The sequence below is a fragment of the Ailuropoda melanoleuca genome, chromosome 17, assembly GCF_002007445.2.
Source record: "Ailuropoda melanoleuca isolate Jingjing chromosome 17, ASM200744v2, whole genome shotgun sequence".
In the NCBI taxonomy this organism is placed as follows: domain Eukaryota; kingdom Metazoa; phylum Chordata; class Mammalia; order Carnivora; family Ursidae; genus Ailuropoda; species Ailuropoda melanoleuca.
In genome coordinates this window covers 21,239,466-21,259,110 of record NC_048234.1, presented here as the reverse complement: position 1 = coordinate 21,259,110, position 19,645 = coordinate 21,239,466, and the positions used below count along the sequence as shown (strand labels likewise).

The 19,645-nt window shown below is 41.9% G+C and overlaps 1 protein-coding gene across 1 annotated transcript in view; it reads right to left on the bottom strand.

The window, feature by feature from the left end:
• The window catches only part of LOC100471017 (histone-arginine methyltransferase CARM1), a 109,192-nt gene extending 90,281 nt beyond the window's left edge, over window positions 1–18,911 (bottom strand). Inside the window, exons 1-3 of the mRNA XM_034647333.1 lie at window positions 18,851–18,911; window positions 15,168–15,274; window positions 14,188–14,292 (exon numbers count right to left, since the gene is read on the bottom strand). Coding sequence (XP_034503224.1) covers window positions 14,188–14,292; window positions 15,168–15,274; window positions 18,851–18,911 — 273 coding nt within the window. The remainder of the gene's footprint in view (window positions 1–14,187; window positions 14,293–15,167; window positions 15,275–18,850) is intronic.
• Window positions 18,912–19,645: the final 734 nt, after the last annotated feature.

Sequence of the window (19,645 nt, the reverse complement as noted above, 5' to 3'; positions counted from 1 at the left end):
CCGTTCAGGTGAGGTCACAGCTACCTCCAGATTCCAGCAGTGTCGGAGGGAGGTTCTAAGGACAGCACTCGAGGGTAGCCCCGGGGGAAGGCTGCGCCCCTGCGGTGCCCATCTCTGGCTGCACCTCCGTCTCTCTGAGCTCAATTCTGCAGCATGATTTTGGAAATGACTCTTGGTCATGTAGCCTCCACACCTAGCATCCAACGATCCTGTATCTTTTAAGGAAATTCTTTTCTCTCTTTTTTCCCTTAAGTCAGCAGAGCTGGTTTCTGATGTTGGCAGCTAAGGACCCTAACACGCAAGGACTAAATGAGATGAGATATGCGAACCGCCTAGCGGGAATCCTGAGTTATTTCCTTTCTTCGCACTTCCCTACACAGAACTGAGCAAAGATTTTGCTGTCAACAGGTTAGAGACTATTCTCAGGGGCAGGAAGTGGAGGATTTAAAGAACGGATTTCTTTAAATGTGGTCTACATACACAATGAATATTATTCCTCCTTAAAAAGGAGATCCTGCCGTATGCAACACCACGGATACATTTGGAGGGCATGCGCTAAATGAAATAAGCCAGACATAGAAGGACCAATACTACATGATTTCACTTACGTCAAGTTTCTAAAATAGTCAAACGCATCGAAGCAGAGAGTAAATGCTGGTGGCCTGGGGTAGGCTGGGGTGAGGGAAGAAGGGCAAAGTATCAGTCAAAGGTGTGAAGTTTCCGTTATGCAAGATGAATAATTCAATTCTTAATTCCTAGACATGTACTGCACAACATAACGTCTGCAGCTCACAATACTGCATCGCATACTTAAAGAATTTGCTAAGAGGACAGGTCTTATGTTAAGTGTTCTTATTACAAAATAATAATGAGTAAAGACAGTAGGACGAAACTTCTGGAAGTGATGGATATGTTTATGACATAGACCGTGGTGTATACTGACACCTCCAAAGTCATCCAGTGGTACATGTTAAATATGCATAATTTTTTGATGTGATTCATACCTCATTAAAGAGGTTTTTGGGAAAAAAAGTAAGGAAGCAAGAGCTGTTTCATTACATGCAGACAGGACTACTGAGTGGGCCTGTGCCGGAGTCTTTATTCCCACCGATGATGAAGGTCAGGCCTTATTAGTGCGCCAGGTTAACCAAGGGTGTGCAGGGTTTCCAGGCAGGAGGAGAATTTCAGAGGAGGATGAGAGACAGACTCGAGGACATTTGACCAAGCTGTTGATAAGCTCACAGTGAAGAAAACTCACATTGGAAAGGCCTGGAGCTCAGGCTCTGCAAATCTGAATAGCAGCTGACAATCCGGGCAGGTTGCTTTGCACGTTTCTTGTTGTTATTTATGGAGTTTTCTTTGTTTTTTTGGTTTTTTTAAGCCGTCAAATCCCTGAATCCCTTCTGCCTAAGCCAACTGCATATTTGAATGCACCAAGCAGCTCTTGCGATGGAGGGAGGGGGGACTGTCTCCTCTGTGAAAATGCTGATTTAAAAAAAAAAAAAAGTAATAAGCTCCCGGCTCCTGCTTATTCTCCTGTTTCCTGCAACTGGTGCCCTGACAAATGAAGTGTCAAAACATTTCCAAATTAAAACCCTACAGTTCACACAGCCCCACACCCTCAGCAGGATGGACTTCCCCTGCTTGGACCCAGCACAAACTTAAAGAAACTAAAAATAGCCAGATGGCAATTAACAGAAACTCTGAGGAAGGGAAGGGGGTGGGTTCCAGCAGGGTCAGTTTCCTGGATGGATTCCAAATGGAGTTCTCAGCCAGCAGTGCTCTGGCCAAGAAAGGATTTTCATTAAAACTGCATGGAGGAGGGAGAATGGAAAAAAAAAAAAAAAAACAGATTTGAAAGATTGAAAACTATAGCAGAGGTAGAAATCACAGCACCATCCCCAACACCCATGAGTGACAATAATCATACTTGCAACTAGGTACTGAGCTCCTATCATGGGTCACTGAGCACTCAATATGCAATGTATCATCCCGACCTTGCAAGGACTCCAAAAAGTAGTCACTACTCTAACAGATGAGGACATTAAAGCCCAGAGCCGGTAGACAACTTGCCCAGGAGCTCAAGACCAACAGGATAAAGGCCTACAGCAGGTGCATGGTGAGTGGCCAGGCTGCAGTTCAAACTCAGTTTTCCGGCTCTGGAACTCGACCATAACCTCTGTGTGAGGCTGCCTCATTCATGCAGGGGAACGGGAATATCTAAGTGACCAAATATTTCCACACCTTCCTTAAACCCAGAGAAACAAAATTCTCCCTTGGCAATCTCAGTAGTACCTTTCAGGGGTTACGTGGGGGGAGGGGAGGCTCTAAAGTAAAATGAACTGGGTTCCAAACCTGGCCTTTTCATCTATCTACTAGTTGTATAAAACCAGGGAAATTAACAGCATCCTCAGGCCTCAGTTCTTTTATCTCTAAAATGGCAATGAGGGGCGCCTAGGTGTCTCAGTCTGTTAAGCGTCTGCCTTTGGCTCAGGCCATGATCTCAGGGTCCTCAGAGCGAGCCCTGTGGTGGGCTCCATGCTCCATAGGGAGTCTGCTTCTCTCTCTCCCTCTGCCCCTCTCCCTTGCTCATATTCCTTCTCTCACTCTCTCTCATATAAAATAAAATCTTTAAAAAAAATGACAATGACGCTAGCATTTATCTCACAAAATTATAATGAAGATCAAAGGAAGCTGCAATCAAGTGAATATCTGTATCCCCCTAAAATTCAAACATTGAAACTCTAACTCCCAATGTGATGGTATTTGTTTTTTTTTAATTCAATTAATAAACATATAGTGTATTATTAGTTTCAGAGGTAGAGTTCAGTGATTCATCAGTCTTATATAACACCCAGTGCTCCTTATATCACCTGCCCTCCTTAATGTCCATCAACCAGCTACCCTATCCCACCCCTCTCCCCTCCAGCAGCCCTCAGTTTGTTTCCTGATTAAGAGTCTCTTATGGTTTGTCTCCTTCTCTGAGTTCGTCTTTTTATTTTTCCCTCCCTTCCCCTATGATCCTCTGTTTTGTTTCTTAAATTCCACATATAAGTGAAATCATATAACTATCTTTCCCAGATCAATTTATTTCGCTTAGCAAAATACCCTGTACTCCATGCATGCCATTGCAAATGGCAAGATTTTATTTTATTTTTTTTGATGGCTGAGTAGTATTCCATTGTGTATATATATATACCCCATCTTCTTTATCCATTCATCTGTCGAAGGACTTCTGGGCTCTGTCCATAGTTTGGCTATTGTGGACATTGCTGCTATAAACATTGGGGTGCAGGTGCCCCTTCAGATCACTACATTTGCATGTTTGGGGTAAATACCTAGAAGTACAATTGCTAGGTTGTAGGGTAGTTCTATTTTCAACTTCTGGAGCAACGTCCATACTGTTTTCCAGAGTGGCTGCACCAGCTTGCATCGTCACCAACAGTGTAGAAGGGTTCCCCTTTCTCTGCATCCTCGTGAACATCTGCGGTTTCCTGCCTTGTCAATTTTTGCCATTCTAACTGGCGTAGGGTGGTATCTCAGTGTGGTTTTGATTTAAATTTCCCTGATGGCAAATGATGCTGAACATTTTTTCATGTGTCTGTTAGCCATTTGTATGTCTTTTTTGGAGAAGTGTCTGTTCATATCTTCTGCCCATTTCTTGATTGGATTATTTGTTCTTTGGGTGTTGAGCTTGATAAGTTCTTTATAGATTTTGGATACTAGCCCTTTATCTGATAGGATATTTGCAAATACCTTCTCCTATCCTGTAGGTTGTCTTTCGGTTTTGTCAACTGTTTCCTTTGCTGTGCAAAAGCTTTTTGTCTTGATGAAGTCCCAATAGCTCATTTTTGCCTTTGTTTCCCTTGCCTTTGGAGACGTGTCTAGCAAGAAGTTGCTGCGGCAGAGGTCACAGAGGTTGCTGCCTCTGTTCTCCTCTAGGAGTTTATGGATTCCTGTCTCACGTTGAGGTCTTCCATCCATTTTGAGTCTATTTTTGTGTATGGTGTAAGAAAATGGTCCAGTTTCATTCTTTTGCATGTCACTGTCCTATTTTCCCAACACCATTTGTTGAAGAGACTTTTTTTTTTTTCCCCGTTGGATAGTCTTTCCTGTTTTGTCAAAGATTAGTCGACCATAGAGTTGAGGATCCATTTCTGGGTTCTCTATTCTGTTCTGTTGATCTATGTGTCTGTTTTGTGCCAGTACCATGCTGTCTTGTAACACAGGTTGAAGTCCGGAATGGTGATGCCACCAGCTTTGGTTTTCTTTTTCAATATTCCTTTGGCCATTCAGGGTCTTTTCTGGTTCCATATAAATTTTAGGATTGTTTATTCCAGCTCTGTGAAAAAAGTTGATGGTAGTTTGATAGAGATTGCACTGAATGTATAGATTGCTCTAGGTAAGCACGTTTTAACAATATTTGTTCTTCCAATCCATGAGCAGGGAATGTTTTTCCATTTCTTTGTGTCTTCCTCAATTTCTTTCATGAGTGTTCTATAGTTTTCTGAGTACAGATCCTTAACCTCTTTGGTTAGGTTTATTACTAAGTATCTTATGGTTTTCGGTGCAACTGTACATGGGATCGGCTCCTTAATTTCTCTTTCTTCTGTCTCATTGTTAGTGTATAGAAATGCAACTGATTTCTGTGCATTGATTTTATATCCTGCCACTTTGCTGAATTCCTGTATGAGTTCCAGCAATTTTGGGGTGGAGTCTTTTGGGTTTTCCATGTACAGTATCATGTCACCTGCAAAGAGTGACAGTTTGACTTCTTTGCTGATTTGGATGCCTTTTTATTTTCTTTGTTGTTGTCTGACTGCTGAGGCTAGGACTTCTAGTACTATGTTGAAGAAGAGTGGTGATAGTGGACATCCCTGTCAGGTTCCTGACCTTAGGGGAAAAGCTCTCAGTTTTTCCCCATTGAGAATGAGAAAAGCTGTGGGCTTTTCATATATGCCTTTTATGATACTGAGGTATGTTCCCTCTATCTCTACACTGTGAAAAGTTTTAATCAAGAAAGGACGCTGTACTGTGTCAAACGCTTATCTGCATCTATTGAAAGGATCATATGGCTCTTGTCCTTTCTTTTATTAATGTACCATATTGATTTGTGGATGTTGAACCAAACTTGAAGCCCAGGAATAAATACCACTTGGTCCTGGTGAATAATCCTTTTAATGAACTGTTGGATCCTATTGGCTGTTATCTTGGTGAGAATTTTTGCATCTGTGTTCATCAGGGACATTGGTCTGTAATTCTTTTTGGTGGGGTCTCTGTCAGGTTTTGGGATGAAGGTAATGGTGGTTTTCGAAACAACTTCAGAAGAATAACTATTAATTCTTCTTTAAATGTTTTGTAGACCCTGGACTCTTGTTTGTTGGAAGATTTTTCATTACAGTTTCAACTTCCTTGCTGGTTATGGGTCTGTTCAGGTTTTCCATTTCTTCCTATTTCAGTTTTGGTAGTTTATACATCTCTAGGAATGCACCCACTTCTTCCAGATTCCTCATTTGTTGGCCTACAGTTGCTCATAGTATGTTCTTATAATTGTTTGTAATATTTTGGTGTTGGTTGTGATCTTTTTTCTTTCATTCATGCTTTTATTTATTTGGGTCCTTTCTCCTTTCTTTTTGGTAAGTCTGGCCAAGGGTTTAGCAATCTTACTAATTCATTCAAAGAACCATCTCCTAGTTTCGTTGATCTGTTCTACTGTTCCTTTTGTTTCAATTTCATTGATTTCTGCTCTAATCTTTATTAAATTCTCTTCTCCTGCTGGGTTTATGCTTTATTTGCTATTCTTTCTCCAGCTCCTTTAGGTGTAAGGTTAGGTTGTGTATTTGAGACCTTTTTTTGTTTCTTGAGAAAGGCTTGTATTGCTATATACTTCCCTCGTAGGACTGCCTTTGCTGCATTCCAAAGATTTTGAACAGTTGTGTTTTCATTTTCATTTGTTTCCATGAATTTATTTATTTATTTAGGATAAGAAAGGAGTTTGGGCTTTGATTATAAAATGCAGCATCTTTCTCTGATTCTCTTGGCTAAACTTTTCCTCTTTTTTCCATTATTTTCTTTGCTGTCTTCCATCTTTCTGGCTCAAATTTCCCTCATCTGACCAAAAAATACCTTGTCAACATTAGCTCGAGTTTTAGCAGATGTTTCCACATAGTTAACATTCCATTGGTCAGCTCTGATTTCTGCCTCTTCTACAGAAACCTGCCTTTTATCTTCTAAATCTGATTTTTTTATCAATGTGTTTCTTTAATTTTGTTATTAACTGGTTTATATAATTGGCTGCTCCCATGTTATAGGCATAAATATTTACAATTGTTAGATCTTGTTGGATAGGTTCTTTAATTATGGTATAGTGTCCTTCCTCATCTCTTGTTACAATCTTTGGTTTAAAATCTAATTTGGCTGATATAAGGATTGCTACCCTGGTTTTCTTTTGATGTCCATTAGCATGATAAATGGTTTTCCACCCCCTTCCTTTCAGTCTGGAGGTGTCTTTGGGTCTAAAATGAGTCTCTTGCAGACAGTGTATCAATGGGTCTTGCTTTTTTTCCCAATCTCATACCCTATGTCTTTTGAATAGGGCATTTAGCCCATTTACATACAGAGTAATTACTAAAAGATATGAATTGAGTGCCACTGTAATACCTGTAAAGTCACTGTTTCTGTATATTGTCTCTGTTCCTTTCTGGTCTATGTTATTTTTGAGCTCTCTCTTCACTTAAAGGATCCCCTTTAATATTTCTTGCAGGGCTGGTTTAGTGACCACAAATTCTTTTAGTTTCTGTTTGTCCTGGAAGCTTTTTATCTCTCTTATTTTGAATGACAGACTTGCTGGATAAAGTATTCTTGGCTGCTCACTTTTCTCATTTAGCACCCTGAATATATCATGTCAGTCCTTTCTGGCCTGCCAAGTCTCTGTAGATAGGTCTGCTGCCAGTCTAATGTTTCTACCCTTGTAGGTCATGGACCTCTTGCCTGAAGCTGCTTTCAGGATTATCTCTTTGTCTCTGAGATTTGCAAGCTTCACTATTACATGTCGAGGTGTTGACCTATTTTTATTGATTTTGAGGGGAGCTTCTCTGTGCCTCCTGGACTTGAATGCCTGTTTCCTTCCCCAGATTAGGGAAGTTCTCAGCTATAATTTGCTCCAATATACCTTCTGTAACTCTCTCTCTTGCCTCTTCTTCTGGTATCTCAATTATTCTAATATTGTTTTGCTTTATGGTATTACTTATCTCTAGAATTCACCCCTTGTGATCCAGTTGTTTATCTCTTCTTATCAGCTTCTTTATTCTCCACCATTTAGTCTTCTATGTCACTAATTCTCTCTTCTGCCTCACTTATCCTAGCAGTTAGAGCCTACATTTTTTATTGCATCTCATTAATAGCCTTTTTTATTTTGACTTAAATTTTAGTTTTCTCATTTCTTCAGAAAGGGATTCTCTAGTGTCTTCTATGCTTTTATTCAAGCCCAGCTAGTATCTTTATAATCATTATTCTGAACTCTAGTTCCAACATCTTACTTATATTCATACTGATTAGGTCCTTGGCAGTCAGTACTGCCTCTTGCTCTCTTTTTTGAGGTGAGTTTTCTATCTTGTCATTCTGTCCAGAAAGAACAGATGAATGAGAGAACGAAATACTAAAATGGCAACAACGATCTCAGAGAAATATACACTAAAAAGTCAGAAGAGGGCTCCTCGGTGGCTCCTTCAGGTAAGCGGCTGACTTTGGCTCACGTCACTAACCCAGGGTCCTGGGATCGAGCTCTGCGTCAGGTTCCCTGCTCAGCAGAGAGCCTGCTTCTCCCTCTCCCTCTGCCTACTGCTCTGCCTAGTTGTGCTCTCTATCTCTCTGTCAAATAAATATATACAATCTTAAAGAAAAATCAGGAGAGACACAAAACAAACAAAAAAACATTTTTTAAAAAAGAAAGAAAGAATACAATCAGAGAGGTGAACAGAGCAATACACTGGATCCTATGTGTATTCTGGTCTGTTTGTTAGAAGAAACTGTCCCAAAATTGTAAAGAAAGAAACACACACACACAAATAAAATTAAATACAATAGAAGGATAGGGTGTAACTGTAAAAATGAAAATTAAAAAAGATTTAAAAAAGAGTTGATAAAATAAGAAACTGGTTGAAAAGGAAAGAGAGAAAAATTAAAATTGAAAGACTAAAGAATCATGAGAAAAAAACCCCATGAATTCTATATACTATTTTCCCCTAGTGCTGGAGTTTTGCAGTTTTCTATGATCGGTAAACTTGGTCTTAGCCTGCCATTCTTGCTGATCTCCTGGGGGAGGGGCCTGTTGCACTATCAGGTGTCATTGCGCAGGTGGAACTGCACCACCCTTGCCAGTGGGCCAGACTGAGTAAGCAGCTCTGGCCTGCTCTCTGTGGCTTTTGTTCTCTGAAGTCTTTCCGTGGCTTTAGAGGATGGAAATAAAAATGCCGGCTTCCTGATCTCCAGCCCCAGAGCCAGAAGCTCGGGCCCCTCCGCTCTTCAGTGCACCCTCAGGGAAAAGCAGTCAATCGCTTGTCTCCCTGTTCTCTGTCCCCACTCTGTGTTCACCCAGCCTGTGACCAAGCATTTCTATCTCAAACACGCGACCCTCCCTTTGAGTCTCCAAACGCTGCAGACTCCTATGGCGTGTACCCACATCTCTCCCCCCAGGAGAGGTCACCCAACTGTGCCAGGATTCTGGGTTTATGGCAAACCTGAGCTGAAAGCCCACTCCTGGGCTCACTGACTGCAGCTGACTACCCTGCTCTGATGCCTGGGAACTGTGCCACACTCAGGCACCCCAGTCTTCTTGTGACCCCAGGAATCCTGAGACCACAGTGTCCCACCTAGGATTCTGCCCAGCTTCACTGTCTAAGTGCATTCCAGGCAGGGATGTCCCTCACCAGAGCAGACTTCTAAAAGTTCCCAATTTGCACTCTGCTGCTATATCACTTTCCAGTACCTGGCTTATGGAGGCTCCCTCCCTCGCAGTTTATCTTCCCGATATATTGCCTTGTTTTCACTTCTCCACACCTCCTACCCTGCATAAATTGGCCGATTTTCTATTTGTAGAATTGCAGCAATTCTTCTCTCAGATCTCCGGTTGAGTTCACAGGTGTTCAGAATGATTTGATAGCTGTCTAGCTGAATTCCTGGGACCAGACAAAACTAAAGTCTCGTTGTCCACCATCTCGGAAAGTTCAATGTGATGGTATTTGAAGATGGGCCTTTGGGGAATAATGAGGTCACAAACATGGAGCCCTCATGATGGGGATTAGTACCCTTATAAGAAGAGACATGAAAGAACTTCCTCTCCTTCTGAGCTCTGTGAGGATATATAGGAAAGCCACTATCTAAGAGCCAGGAAATGAGTCCTCACCAGGCACGGGCTCTGCCAACACATTGGTCTTGGCCTTCCCAGGTTCCAGAACTGTGAGAAATAAATGTTTGTTGTTTAAACCATCCAGTCTATGATAGTCTGCTATAGCAGCCTGAACTAAGACAGAGACAGTATACGGAAAGTTCTTGGCATGGTGCTTGCATATACTATGTTCCTCAATCAATAATAGTATTGATCATTGGTACTGATCATTCTAAACCCATGCCCTTTAGGTAATTAATTTCATCAAGAAAGAAAACAAGGGTTTAGTGAAAAGGTAGCATCTTCCATGGACTCACAGTGGTTATTCCAGACTGGTCTTCAGAATGATACAGAAAACAAAAAAGGATTAAAAAGATCTTGGATTTGTGGTAGATTTGGTAGATTCAGAGTTGGGGTGAGCAACCATTCCAGATTTTCTAGGAATGAGGGGATTCTTGAGACATCGAAACTGGGGTAGTTAGCTATTTCAGTTTTCAGAGAGGAGGGGATATTTACTACCAGGAGAGATCAGTAGTGGAAAAAGTGTACTGACCTTCCTCTTTTTCCCTCATAGTAGGAGTGACCCATGGGCCTGGTGACACTGGGAAACAGGACTGAGCACGCACAGTCCGGAGCTTGGAAAGGGCCAACCTGCCTGCCCCTGCTCAAGCATGTGCTCTTGAGTCCCCTACATAGGGGCTTGCCAGGCAGGCTCTGGGCTTTCCAGGGAGACTGGCTGTTCAGCACACAAATGGGTGAAAAAGTTCAGTCTAGTGGGGAAAGAAATAGGAAGCCTTATTTGGCCACAGGTCCAAGCCCTGTTCTCCAATCAGCATTAACAACCATAAAGCTGCTATTATTTCTACCTGACATCTGTGTCTATTTCTAAATTGGTTCAGAACTCAGAGGGGGAAAGAGATATAATTAATTATCAACCATGTGATTAATTATCACCTTCATAAACCCCAACAGATAGAAGCCTACTTTATTTCATTGACAGACAAACCCCTTTCAGGCTGGCAGGAAAAGGATATTTTGCAAAATCAAATGAGGTTACAGCTGTGAGTGACCTTAAAGATGATCTGGTGTATCCTCATTTTTATAGATGAAAAGATACACAAATGAAATGGTCAAGTGACATAATCTATGTGAAATTTTGTGAAAGTTTATAATGCAAATTATTCATGTGATTAGTAGTTTGGGAAGCAGTCTTTAGATACTATAACCCCAGAATTCAAAACAGATTATAAAAATATAGAAAATAGATTATAAATAACAGAAAATAGATTATAGATTAAAACTAAGCAACTTTAGAGGGAGAGAAGTTTCCCTAAATAAAAGTATTACCTCCAGGAAACACCTTCAAACCATGAAGAAGGGATTAGTATTTTGGAGTTGTGTTTTTTTTAATTAGCAAAAAATACCTACCTTTGGTAAGACTACTTACCTACAATCTTGAATACCAGCTAAACTGTCAAAAGAAACAAGTGTTTCCCCTCTGTCTTAATCCTGCCCACTGTTATAATCAGGTCCTCCTTGTTAGGAATGTTTACTTCCTGTCTGTTAACCAGGCAGGCCCCACTGGCAAGGCCAGGGTCCTGGGTCCCTCAAGACATATGACAAGACATAGGAGACCTTGTGGCCAAACACAACCATCTCTCATCTTACCTTGTTTCCTACCATCACCCTCACTCACCAGAGTACCTAGATCTGGCTTTTAGAAACCGTCTGGTCCTGGGTAAGTCGGAGAGAGTCCACCTCACCCTGTCTCTGCCACTGAACAGAGCGGTGAACCCGGGACAGGATACATGAAACAGGTACTTGAAGACTATGAAAAGTGTACAGTAGCAGGTGGGCTGGGCAAGACCAGAATTCAAAGTATCACAAAACCAAATCCTCCACCCCATCCATGGTGGGAACACAACACACCAGAAATAGGCATCAGGGTGCAGACAAGAGAGCTCCCGGAGATACCTAGTTTTGACTCCAGCATCAACAAAGGAAACTAAAATCTCAAACATGGAAATATTCTCGTTTTCCCTTCCTCTTTTTTCTTTGCCTCTTCCTTCTCCCTTCCCTCTCCTCTCCCTCCTTTCTTTCCTCCCCTTTCTTCTCTTTTGTGCTCCAGCCCCCAGTGATCTAATGGTAGTGACAGCATCCGTCTACAGGAGCCAAAACTACAAGGGAGGGGAACCCACCTCTGCATTCAGCGGCACTGTCATTTCCAAAGCCTGAGACCATCCCCTGCTGCCTTTTCGCTTTCTTTGTCCTCTCTCTGGTTGGCCAATGTAGGCCAAGTCATGAAGTGCATGACAGAGTGAAATTTGTGGTCAGAGACTGACAAGTGATCCCAGGGAATTAGAAAGTACCAGGGAAATCACAGAGAAGAAGGAGTTTGGCAAAGCAACTCCATAGTTTTCTTTTTTTTAAATAAATTCCTGGGCTCACAGTCAATCTGTACATGTATGCATCGGATCTTAATTTGTGTATCAGTTCTTTGAAAACCCTGCCCAGGTGCCAGACTGACCACTGGGGGACACACCATGCAGACCCAAACAGCACTGCCAAAGGCTTTGAAAAACTGAGCTGACATGAGAACCAGAGCTCTCAGAAGGCCACTGAGGGGAGTGGAACTTGTAGCCAGAACCTATCCAAGTTGAATGAAAACTACAACAAAAATATCAACATTTTCCCTAGGCTTTAAACAAGACCTGAATCTCAGAACATAATATTCAAAATGTACAGAATGCAATCCAAAATTCCTTGCCATATGAAGAATCAGGAAAATTTCAATTTCCTTGGAAAGGATAATCAACTAAAGCTAACACAGCACTAACACAGATGTTAGAATTATCTGACAAAAACTATGATTTTAAAAAAGCTCCAACCAACAGTCATGAACACTTCCGAAACCAATGGGTAAAAGAAAAAGTCCCAGGCAAGCCAACAGATGACATAAACAAGAGCCAGGTGGAAATTTGGAAATTGGAAAATAGAATAACCAAAAAAGCAAAACAAAAACAAAAACAAAACAAAAAACAAACAAACAAAAAACAACAACAACAAAAACCACCACCTCTGATGAGCTCAGGAGCAGACCGGAAATGACAAAGAAAAGAAAGCCGGCGACAAATCAACTTCTAGGTGTGTGACCATTCATCACTACTTTTTCATGCATTTTCTTTTTTAACTAACTACTGAGGCATAACAAGCCACATCAAAATTTAATGGCTTAAACTGGAAACAATTTGTAATTTCTCTCACTTCCATGGGAGGGCTAGGCAGCTTCTCTGCTGGTCTTCCCTACATACATTCAAGTTTCTGCATTCAGCTGGAGGGGTGGCTGGACTGGCTGTCCAAGACGGCCCCATGCATAGGAGTGGCAGCTGGTGCTGACCTTTGACTGGTGTGTCTCAGTGCTCTTTTATGTGACCTTTCAACTCTAGTAGGCTAGACTGGACTTCTTCATGGTATGGTAATCTCAGGGTTCCAAGAGGGTGAGTCCCGGAGCCACAAGGCCCCTTAAGCCCTCGGCTCTGAAATCCATACAATATCAACCTCTGTCATAGTGTTTTGGTGAAAGCATATCAGAAGAACAACACAGAGATAAAGGTAAAAAAAATTAGACTATCTCTTGATGAAAGAAAAGCTGAGCCATGAGTCATTAGCGTCATTATTTCAATATTACAATATACCTTTCCAAGGGAATTAGTGCTACAAATATCAAAGGCCATGGTCTACAATTGCTATGGCAGTAGAAAAGACTGTGAGACTCAGAGAGGTTTAGTGTTTTGCCTAAGATCACACAGCTAGTTAGGGAGAAAACATAAAACTAAATCCCAGGACTGCCAATTCTACTGACCAGTCCTCACATCTCTGAGAGAAGCCACATGGTATTTTGAACACTGGCTATTTAACAGGTGGGAGAATAATGGGCAACACTTGGATAATCTGTTAGCAGTCATTCGTCATTCAGATCCATTTTGTGAAGGAAATCAGCGCAGGCACTTGCGGAGTCTATGAAAAATACTGAAGCGAGGAGACTCAGTAAGAGCTATTCATTATGTAGCAACAGAGGTCCTAACCCATTCAGTGCTCCAAGACCTAGTGCATTCAGGCTCTTGCGTTCCTGGCACTCAAAGCTTAATTTCTCCATTGAGGCAAAATTCACGTAACGTGAAATTAACCACTACTCACTTTACATTGTAAAATCCAGTGTCGTCTGGCACATTCACCAGGTTACACAACTGTTATCCGTATCAAGTTTCAAGACATTTCTATCACCCCAAAAGGAAACCCTGCACCCATGAAGCACCACTCCCCACTTCCCCCTCTCTCTGCCCCTGGCCACCACGAATCTGTTTTCTTTCTACAGACTTGCCCATTCTGGATGTTTCAGGTAAGTGGAATCACACGCATGAGCTTTTGTAACTTCTTTTACTTGGCACATTTTTGAGGTTCATCCATGTTGAAGCATGTACCAGCACTGCATTTTTTTATGGATTAAATATGAATGACACCCACAATATTCCATTGCATGGACAGACCACATTTTGTTTTTCCATTCATCAGTCGATGGGCATTTTGGGTTCTCTCCACTTTCTGGCTATTGTGAATAGTGCTGCTATAAACATTCATGTACAAACAGTTGTTTGAATACCTGCTTTCAGTTCTTTGGCGTATATAATCAGGAGTGGAATTGCTGGGTCGTCTGGTAATTCTACTAAAGCTTAGTCTGGTTTCTAGTTTTTGACAAGGCTTCGTAAAATGGTTTGAGATTAATAACATGCTGCCAGCATTACCTTGTCTCTAAAGTCAGTGTGGTTCTGGAGGATGGCTCTGTGGTAAGTGGCTGTCCTCACAAAATCCTGCATCATGTTCTGCTGCTGGGAAATGCAGCCATAGAACTGTAAGGAAAAGAGAAGGACAGGGAGAGTCAACAACCCACAAGGCATCACCTTCATGAGCAACTGGTTCTTACACCCACCTTGGTCAAGGTAGGCTGAGCATAACGCATAGGCCAGCCGAGGCTCTGAAAGATGCAGTGACCTGTCCACATTCACCCTATTTATAAGGTTCAGAACTGTAAGTTGACCCCAGACTTCTGAAGGCTGCTCCATGCAATAGATTCAGGCCAACAGATACTGGCCAGATAGGTGCCAGGGTCCCTTCCCAAAGCAGAGGCTACAAGAATACACAGATCAAGAGTAACAGAGGTGAGAGAGAAAGAGGCCAGGGCCAAAAGGGACACCCCTAATGAGCCTCCTGAGCCAGGAGAGAAAAACAGGACTTGGACAGAAATGCTGAGTGAGGGCAGGAGTGGGGCAGAAGGTGGTGCTGATGGTAATCCTGATCAGGCAAGCCAGCTGGGTGACGTGGTACATACAAATCCATGAACACCGAGTCACAAATATTACTGTGACTGCCCCCCTTTGGTAGAGTTTGCTGTTACAGGCACCAAGTTAAATGATTTCATGTATATCCTCTAATCAAATTAAATCACTACAAAATCAGATGAATTTCATTCCCCAGATGACAAAACTGAGGCTCAGTGAGATACAGCAACTTGCCCAAGTCCTGATAACCTGAGAAGTCACGGAGTGAGGGTCCAACCCAAGGGCTGCCGCTGCTGCTGCTCAGGGGACCGCACAGTGGAAAGCTGCAGCGCCAGGCCCATTGCCTCCTCTCGGCCCACCAGCCTGCCCAGGTGTGTCCACAGGTGTGTTCGCAGGTGTGTGTCACCTGGAAACAACTCCATCCTGCCTGGGGGATCTTTCCTGACCTGGAAGTACTGCACGGCAGATGCCTCTTCTGTCCGCTGGCTGAACACCGAGGATTCCGTTTTCTCATTCCGGCATCTTTTCAGTGTATTTGAAAATGAGCTGAGATCTGCAAGGATAAAAGGCAGACCCGTTTCTACACTGAGTGAACCACAGAACTGACCACTGCACTGCTACACAATTCTGAGAAACTATTAGAAGATTCAAAGGTCAAGTTCATCCCTGGACACACACATGACAAGGAATGGAAAGGTGGAAACAGGCACCACTCTGAGATGTGACAGCCTTCCTTATGCTTGTCAGCCATATTTGCATTCACCAGTGTCACGAGACACAGCATAATGGGACACACAGAGACTGGGCTCAGGGAATTCTCCGGTCCTGTGCTCACAAAGCTAACAGACTTATTCTCAGTATGTGCTCTGGGGAAGGTGATTGTTGATGATAAGGAAAAAAAAAATACATGTGAATATAAAATATACACATAATGAATATATATATATATATAATCTTGTTCTATTGTCACAACAGGGTTTTTTTCACATTTAGTATTCTCCAGGCATAGAGAGAAAAAGTAAAATAACTAAAGAGATGGAATACAAGGAAATGTTTTCTATTATTTGAGGAAAAGAAATACACAGGCGAGGGCTTCTAGAAGAAAACAGGGAGGGGTGCCTAGGTGGTTCAGTCTGTTAAGCGGCTGCCTTTGGCTCAGGTCGTGATCCCAGGGCCCTGGGATGGAGTCCTGGATTGGGCTCCCTGCTCAGCGGGGAGCCTGCTTCTCCCTGTGCCTCTGCCCCTCCCCCCTGCTCGTGTGCTCTCTCTCTCAAATAAATAAAATCTTAAAAAAAAGAAACAGGAATAAATACCTCAATATTGGTATTGACAATGATTATTTGAATTTCACACCAAAGGCAAAGGCAACAACAGGAAAAATACATAATTGGGAATACATCAAACTAGAAAGCTTCTGCACAGCAAAGGAAACCATCAACAAAACAAAAAGACAACTACTGAATGGGAGAAAATGCATCTTATAAGGGGCTAATATCCAAAATATATAAAGAATTCACACAACTCAATAGCAGAAAAAAAAACAACAATAATCAACCTGATTTAAAAAATAGGCAAAGAGACTGAGTAGACGTTTTCCCAAAAACATAGATGGCAAACAGATACATGAAAAGATGCTTCATATCACTAATCATCGGGGAAATGCAAATCAAAACCACAATGAGGTATCATCTTACATCTGTGAGAATGGCTAGAATCAAAAAGGCAAAAAATAGCAAGTGCTGGTGAGCAGAGGTAGAAAAAGGAACACTTGTGCACTGTTGGTAGGGATGTAAATAGGTGCAGCTCCTGTGGAAAAAGAGTATGGATGTTCCTCAAAAAATTACAGTAGAACTACCATCTGATCCAGCAGTCTCACTTCTGGGTACATATCCAAAGGAAATGAAATCATTATCTCAAAAAGATGTTTGCACTGCCATGTTCATTGCAACATTATTCACAATAGCTAAGACATGGAAATAGCCTGGTGTCTGTCAACAGATGAAATGATAAAGAGGTGATATATATTTTGTTATATATATTATATCATATCTATCTACATCCCCCAATGAAATATTATTCAGCCATGAGACAGAAGGAAATTCTGCCATTTGGGACAACATGGATAGAACTTGATGGCATTAAACTCAATAAAACAGAGGAAGACAAATAGACTATGTCATCACGTACATGTGGAGTCTTCTTTAACAAAGTCAAACTCATAAAAAGAGAGAGTAGAAAAGTGGCTGCCTAGAGTGGGGAGCAGAAAAGAAGAGGGAGAGGTTGGTGAAGGGATATAAACGTTCAGCTGTAGGGGCCAGAGGTCCGATCATCTAATGTGTAACGTGGTGACTATAGCTGCTAACAACGTACTGTGTAATTGAAATTTGCTCAGACAATGGAAAGAAAATTTCTCAGGCATACTAAAACAGCCCAGAAGATATTAGATAATATTGACTCAGCTCTAGTCTCTTGGCACCTCTCCAATTCCCTCTGAGCTCTCAGAGATCACCAGCAGTGGTCTGTGTCACCCATCTGTGAGTTCTTTGAGTCCTGGGCATCTAAGCTGTTTGGGCTTTCAAGGCATACAGTAAATTTATTTGTACAAATAGTCTTTTGAATATTCTCAACAGTTGCAAGTCTCCATACTTTGGGAGACGTCTGGGCTTCTATACAGTGAAATATCATGGGTGCCTAATTTAGTAAATAGGATGTGCAACAAGTTGAAAAGTATCATTTTTAGTTAACGAACGAGATTATGACTATCAAGTAACATGGATAGTCTTGCGTCCCTCTCCAACTGTCTCCAAAGGAAAATGTAAAAGAGAAGTTCCAACAAAGTTTTAGGTTACACCAATATCCTTGAAATACATAAACAGCCCTCCAAAATAAACACTAACTGGATATATTAGCTCTACCATTTTGCTATTAAAAAAACCTAGTATTATTCCATTACAGACACTATAGTCACAACTCCATCAGAGTCTGTTGTTGGACAAGTTTAAGATGTATTTATGGGATTTAGGAAATAAGAAGCATCCAGGAAAGTCCACGAATCAGCATCAATGAACTCCCACCTATGGTGATTTCTGTCACAATGGCTCCCAGGAGAATGTTCTCTTTACAAGCCACCCTTGCCTTTATTTTAATGGTTAAATAAATATGTGCAAATAAAGGAAATGTCTGTGTTTCCATAAAGATTTTTTAAGAAACACACTTTCAAAAGGAAAAGAAATTTAATTGTTGATTTCTCACTCCCCTCAGTCTCCAGAAGAAAGGACTCTGGAGGACACTGTCTTAATCCATTCAGGCTGCTCTAACAAAGGACCATAGACTGGGTGATTCATATCAACAGAAATCCATTCTTCACAGGTCTGGAGGCTAGAAGTCCAAGCTCAAGGTGCCAGCAAGGTCAGGTGCTGATGAGAACCCTTTTCTGAGCTGTGGACTGCTAGCTTCCAGCTATGTCCTCACCTGCCGGAAGTGGCAAGGGACCTCTCAGAGGTCTCTTTTATAATCACACCCCAAAGGCCCTACCTTCAAATACCACCACCTAAAGGATTAGGTTTCAAAATACGAGCTTTGGGGGAGACACAAACACTCCATCTACGGCAATGTGCAGTGGCGAATCCAAGACGAGATGCAGTGTGAATAGGCCACCTTCTCTTCCTTGGGTCTCCAAACTAGGGGGAGAGAATTTTGATGAGAGGAGTGAAGGAATCTTTAAATCCAGCAGGTAATTTTGCCTTTGGAGAACATTTTGGCAAAAAGTACTTTTTTTTTTTTTTTTTGGATGGATGGATGGAAAAACCTTTCCATCTGCAGACACCACTTGTTTGAAAGGCGCCATCCTTGGCTCCCAAAGAAAGGTGCCATCCTTGGCTCCCAAAGAAAGGCCTGCTGTTCAGAACATAACCGAGTCTAAATGGATGTTCCCATTTGCATATTGGCTCCTTTGGCCACTCAGGGTAGAAAATATGGGAGGATAGGGGTCAGAACCACTGCTGTGGAAGAAAGAGGTCCCCGCTGGGTGTATCCCCAAAGTCTGAAGCCGAGGGCAAAGCACAGAAGGATGGGGACGTGCCCTCAAGGACTAATGCAAGCCAAGTGCCTCTGACACAGCATGACTTACGGGTAAAATGGGAACTCCTTTCAAAGGACACACTTGTCCACGTTGTTTGGGAAGAGGCCATCCTGGGGGAACAGGCATTGTAGCCACGCTGGCTTCAACTGCCATGTTTTGTCATTTTTCACCACAAACACAAAGATGTAATTTTCTCTATTATACAGGTATTAACCACGCTACCGCTATGATTCTGATTTCTTTCCTTTGATTCTCAAGCTTGATTTGTTTCTTCTTAATAAGCCCTTTCTTTTCCATTTTAGCAGCATGCAGCTATACTCGTGGATCAATAGACTATGGAGACGCACCACTTCCTTACTGTTGTGACTTCGAAAAGGACCAGATTGAAGGGATCTGTTTTTGTTTGCTCGCTTCTCTTAAATAGCTGCTATTTACAAGTGATACTGTCTGGAGTGCTTTCCATACAGTTTATTTACCAAGATACTAGCATCTTTCTTTGCAGGAAAGGGTACTACCTGCCTGACTGCATCAGCTGTCCAGGCCACATGTCCCAAAATTACACCAGAAAACACACAACTGACAATATGATAATCATGGTGTGGATTTAAAAAATAATAATAATAATATGTCAAACTCTAAACATGGTTGCAGAACTGCTTTTGGCTATCTTGATGAATTTCTATCCAGCCTACTTTAATTTGCTCTAGCTTATCAGCTCAAGTTTGCCAAATTAAGCTCATTCTACTGGGCACCTAAGAAAGCAATTTCTTTTCCTGTAGCCAGGAGAAGACAGCAATGCTGACCACTTGCCCTCATTTAATTGTCCTTCCCCTAGCTTCATGG